Raw genomic sequence first — 4,807 nt, forward strand, 5'->3', positions numbered from 1 at the left:
TGTCCCTATATCATTTTTGATACACTAATTAACCAGACTTTCACACTTAAATTAGATATAGGGATAAATTCATATGTACCAAGTGCACAAAATCAGAAATACAACAACCAGAATTGGACAAACAAATTTCAGCCATAGCAATACAACTTCAGTGTTAATAAAGCCAACAAATATTTCTAGCCATAGCAATTAATGTAAATGCAAGTAAAAAGCTATGGAACAAGGAATAGATAAGGACATACCACATCTAAGTTCGGAAAATGAGTTGATCCATGGCCATTATTCGCATCAATCGGAGACTGTTGGGCGTTTTATAATAAAGCTTCTAGTTCTTCTGGCCTTATTCCAGGTTCTAATCGCTGCAGTATTAACTTGATCATATTTTGCAACCCATGAATCTCTTCCTCTTGTTTTTGCTGTTTGGCCTCTTGTTTTTGCTGTTGGGCCTCCATGTGTCCAAGTTTATCCTTCAGACTGGACACTTCCTCTTTGTGCTGATTCTTGATTTCATTAATTTCAGCATGTTTTTTTAAATCAATTTTTGTCACAGATCTTCCATACAACCTTACCCGACCTGGTTGTTCTTTCCCGAATAAGGCCTCAAATGCTTTCTCTTCTGTTTCACCAGCAGCTTGGGGGTGTTGGAAGTCTTCCTGCATAGAAGAAACATTTAAAATTGAGTTAGTTACCGTATCCCAAATTTGAAATGTCATTATGAATGATTCAATGAACTCTTACAACAGCAGTCTGTGTTTTTTCATCCACTTCTTTCCTCTTTCGACTTGTTTGGGTAGCAATGAACATCTCAAACCTTTTTGGTTCCTCGTTTGTTTCCTTTGTTACTCGCTGCAAAACAAGATCTTACTTCGGTTTCTTCCTTCAATTTATGCAAATATAAATTCTAATAAATATAAATCTACTGTTTACCATAGCCACTCGTACTCTTCCGAAATTGATTGGCCCCATGCGATGTGGAAACTTCTGTTTTTCCTTGTGTTGCTTGTTTCTTTGACTTATTGACTGGAAGTGAATAAAAAGTTAGCATACATTTACTAACACATGCAGCATAATGAGTTAGGCAAATCTACTAGCAAGGCTGCATTATTAAGCTAAAACATTGAAAAATATATCACATTCACTTGTTAAATATTATTAAAAAACAATGAACCTAACTCTACATCTGATTATACAAACTATTTAGTACAATTTATCCACGAAGCGACAATATATAAGCCCCCAATTTCAAAGTGTTAAAAAAAATTGCTCATGAACAATACCCAAAAGCAAGCATAAAAGATCTATTTATAATACATTGGAGCACCTGTTCACATTTTCACAACTGTAAAGATGTACCAAACCCTACACTTCACTATTGTGATATCAACTGGTTCAGTCCTAGAGCTATGAAGCAATTGGAAAGATGTAATCTGGAATCCTTTGATAGTATGCATCAAACGGTTTTATTGAGACTGTGATATAAACTAGTATGATCAAGGAGTTCGGACCAATATACCATTCAAAAAAACCCTAATCAGAAATAGGTAAATACATTATCATTTTGGTTTTAAAAAATCTAATTTAAAAAGAAAATAACCCTTTTGATCTTCTAAATATGGCCGTATTATTCCAAAAAATATTCTAGAAATATTCTCCCTTTATTCTATTATTCTATGAGAGATACAATAGGATCAGGAAATGTATCATTGAAATTGATAATAATTAATGACTAGGAACTCCAAAAAATTCCAATATTCTTTGACCATTGTAATTATTGAAGATCATCTCTTAATGTTCTCCACAAACTAAGACTGGTTAGCAATTTTTAAATGCCGAATGCCTTATCCAAAGGATACATTGGTAGATCTTTTCTTGTCCATGCAGTATAGATGAGTGATACCGACCAATTACGCAAGTTGCATATGAATTAAGTATTTTATCTCCCAAACCAATCCTTTATCTATGTTGCAAGAAAATGGAAGGGGAAAAACTGCAAGAATACTGACACATTCTGTTGGTTCTAGCAGGTTTGAAATCAGAGCAAAAAAGTAGCTAGCCAAGTAAAAAGGCATATAGACATCACATAATGCTAAAACACTTAATAAATTTTCTTTTAATAACAATAATTCACATCCAATCAGTGCTTATTGAGACATCAAAAAACATAAGACTGCTAAGTGTTAAGGTGCCAGTAGATCTGCTTCACATTAATAACGAAATACCATATTGCTCATTCAATAGTCAAATAGTTTCACATGAAAATTCGATATATATAGTCTTTTACCTGGATTAAAGGATGACTCCAATAATAGATCAACTTTATGAAACCACTTTCTGGTACTTGTGGGGGTCGATTCTTCACCATATCTTCAATAGTATCATAGGGAACGAAGTGCTTTTGCTTAATCTTTCCTTTGAACCGCTTCCAAGCGTCTCGAATCGCTTGCATTACCCACTTTTTTTCACTGTCTGGGAGGATAAACTTGGTCTTCATGATTATAAGTAATTGTTATATGCTCTTGTTCTGAATAAAAAAATTAAAATCAATAATTACCAAGTGTCTTACGTTAACATAGTCCCACATGAACTTCTTAGCTTTAGAAGGAACAGCATGCCAACTAGTGTACAAAAGACGAACAAAACTTTTATTTCTACCAATAATGCCAACAAAACTAGTTAAATTAGAAACACTTTGGTTGGTTGGTCCTACGAGCTGTCCAATATCAAAAGTGACTTCTTCCCGCTGTTCCATAGTCCTTGCATAAATCTCCTTGCAAGTTGTTTTTCCACGGATTTTCTTCTTCTTTGGCTCTCCTAGTTTCATTCATTAGGAAATAGATTAAGGACTAATTAGTGATGCCAATTGAAAAAAGATGCATTACAATTTACAAGAAAAGATAGAAAGATAGCAAAATAGTACCTTCTTCATCATCAATGTCCTCCATCACATGTTGATAATAGTCTTTATCAAGTGCCATGCTTTCTTCCCCGTCCTCACTTAGTTCAGTGCTTGGTCCTTCAATTTCCACGTCTATCCCATTTTTCTTTAAGAATTCGTCAATTGTTGTAGCCTTTACTCTTGGCATCCTCTTACCCTTTGTTGATATTCCTTGCTCCAACATTGCACTTTCAGGTTGTGGGGTAGTTTCAGGAGAAGGCAAAGTTGTGTCATCTTGCCCTGTTTGAGTTTCTTCATCTGTGAGTTGAATATTCTGCTGCTGCCCTTAGTTAATTGGGAGTTGAGTAGAACTTGGACAACTCCGCTCTTGGGTTAGACTTGTTGACATGTTGCTGTTCCTTTTACGAATTACTTCGAGCTTCCTTGTAAGTTCATCTGCCTCCATGTTTGTAGGCTTAGACTTCTTCAAGCCTTGTGTTAATTTTCCACCCTGAACTCCATTCTTGACTTTCTCAGCAGTAGGCATAGTCAATGGTGCACGAAATTGTGATTACACTTTTCACAACTCCGCACAACTAACTAGCAAGTGCACTGGGTCGTCCAAGTAATACCTTAGGTGAGTAAGGGTCGATCCCACGGAGATTGTCGGCTTGAAGCAAGCTATGGTTATTTTGTAAATCTTAGTTAGGAGATTAATAATAAGAGTGGTTATATTTATGAAAAATAAATAACATAAAATAAATAGTACTTGTGATTCAGTAATGAGAAACAGGCTGAGGTTCTAGAGATGTTCTATCATCTGAATCTCTGCTTTCCTACTGTCTTCTTCTCCAAACACGCATGGCCTCCTTCCATAGTAGGATTTATGATCCTCTCGGATGAAAAATACCAAGCGCTGTCACCGCACAGCTAATCATCTGTCGGTTCTCACTAGCGTCGGAATAGGACCATTATCCTTTTGCACACTGTCAGTGCGTCCAACATTCGCGAGTTTGAAGCTCGTCACAGTCATCCCCTTCCAGATCCTGCTCGGAATACCACAGAAAAGGTTTAGACTTTCCGGATCCCAGGAATGCTGCCAATGATTCTAGCCTATACCACGAAGGTTCTAACCTCCAGACTCGGTCCGTGGATTAGAAACCCAAGAGATACGCACTCAAGCTGTCGCCCAATGACTACGTTGAGCTCAAATAGAACGGAGTGATTGTCAGGCATGCGTTCATAGGGCTGAGGATAATGATGAGTGTCACGGATGTAGCTTAGCCTCAAATTGTCTAAGCAAATTCTTACTTGATGTAGCTTTAAGATCAATAAATTCCTTATTCCTACACAAATAAATTAGTTAAGTAGAGTCAATATACCCATCAAAATTAATATAAGAAAAATGTAAGAGACTGACAAATTAACAAAAAAATAAGTATTACTTACGAATAAAAAGGTGAAGAAGAAAACTTAAGTATACATATGTACATATTAAGCAATAAATTGCATAGGATGACCAATCAGAATCAGAATCCCCAATGAAGTCTGCCTCATATTCTTGGGCAGAAGTCACTTGGAGAACCGTTTCAATAAACCATGGGTCGTAAATCAGTCCTCTCCAGAATAAGTTCACCATCATCAGCTGGTATGGCAGGGCTCATTATACGCTCGTGTTGTTCACTATAGTGTGTTTGACGAGCCTCAGACTCATATTCGTCGCTTGTTTTAAATAAGTCTCTTGGGACAGTTTCCATAACATAATGTTTGTTATATTCATATGGATCTTGCACATAAAAACACTGATGTGCTTGAGATGCTAGTATAAAAGGTTCATTCTGAAAGCATTTCTTATGGAAGTGAACAAATATAAGACCATACTTATCTCTCCCAGCATTGTACCACTCACACCGAAATAAGACAACCTTAAAA

The 4,807-nt window shown here is 36.2% G+C and overlaps 1 protein-coding gene across 1 annotated transcript; it reads right to left on the reverse strand.

Moving 5' to 3' along the window:
- Positions 1-311: 311 nt before the first annotated feature.
- LOC107607520 (uncharacterized) lies at positions 312-2,975 on the reverse strand. The gene is made up of 6 exons (XM_088502871.1): positions 2,918-2,975; positions 2,564-2,811; positions 2,282-2,485; positions 928-1,020; positions 812-877; positions 312-653 (listed from the first exon to the last, which is right to left on the reverse strand). The coding sequence occupies exons 1-6, from the start codon at positions 2,973-2,975 to the stop codon at positions 312-314; spliced, it is 1,011 nt and encodes a 336-aa protein (XP_088358997.1).
- Between the last annotated feature and the right edge of the window lie 1,832 nt (positions 2,976-4,807).

The sequence above is a fragment of the Arachis ipaensis genome, chromosome B1 (assembly GCF_059453495.1).
Source record: "Arachis ipaensis isolate K30076 ecotype BB chromosome B1, ASM5945349v1, whole genome shotgun sequence".
Taxonomy (NCBI): Eukaryota; Viridiplantae; Streptophyta; class Magnoliopsida; order Fabales; family Fabaceae; genus Arachis; species Arachis ipaensis.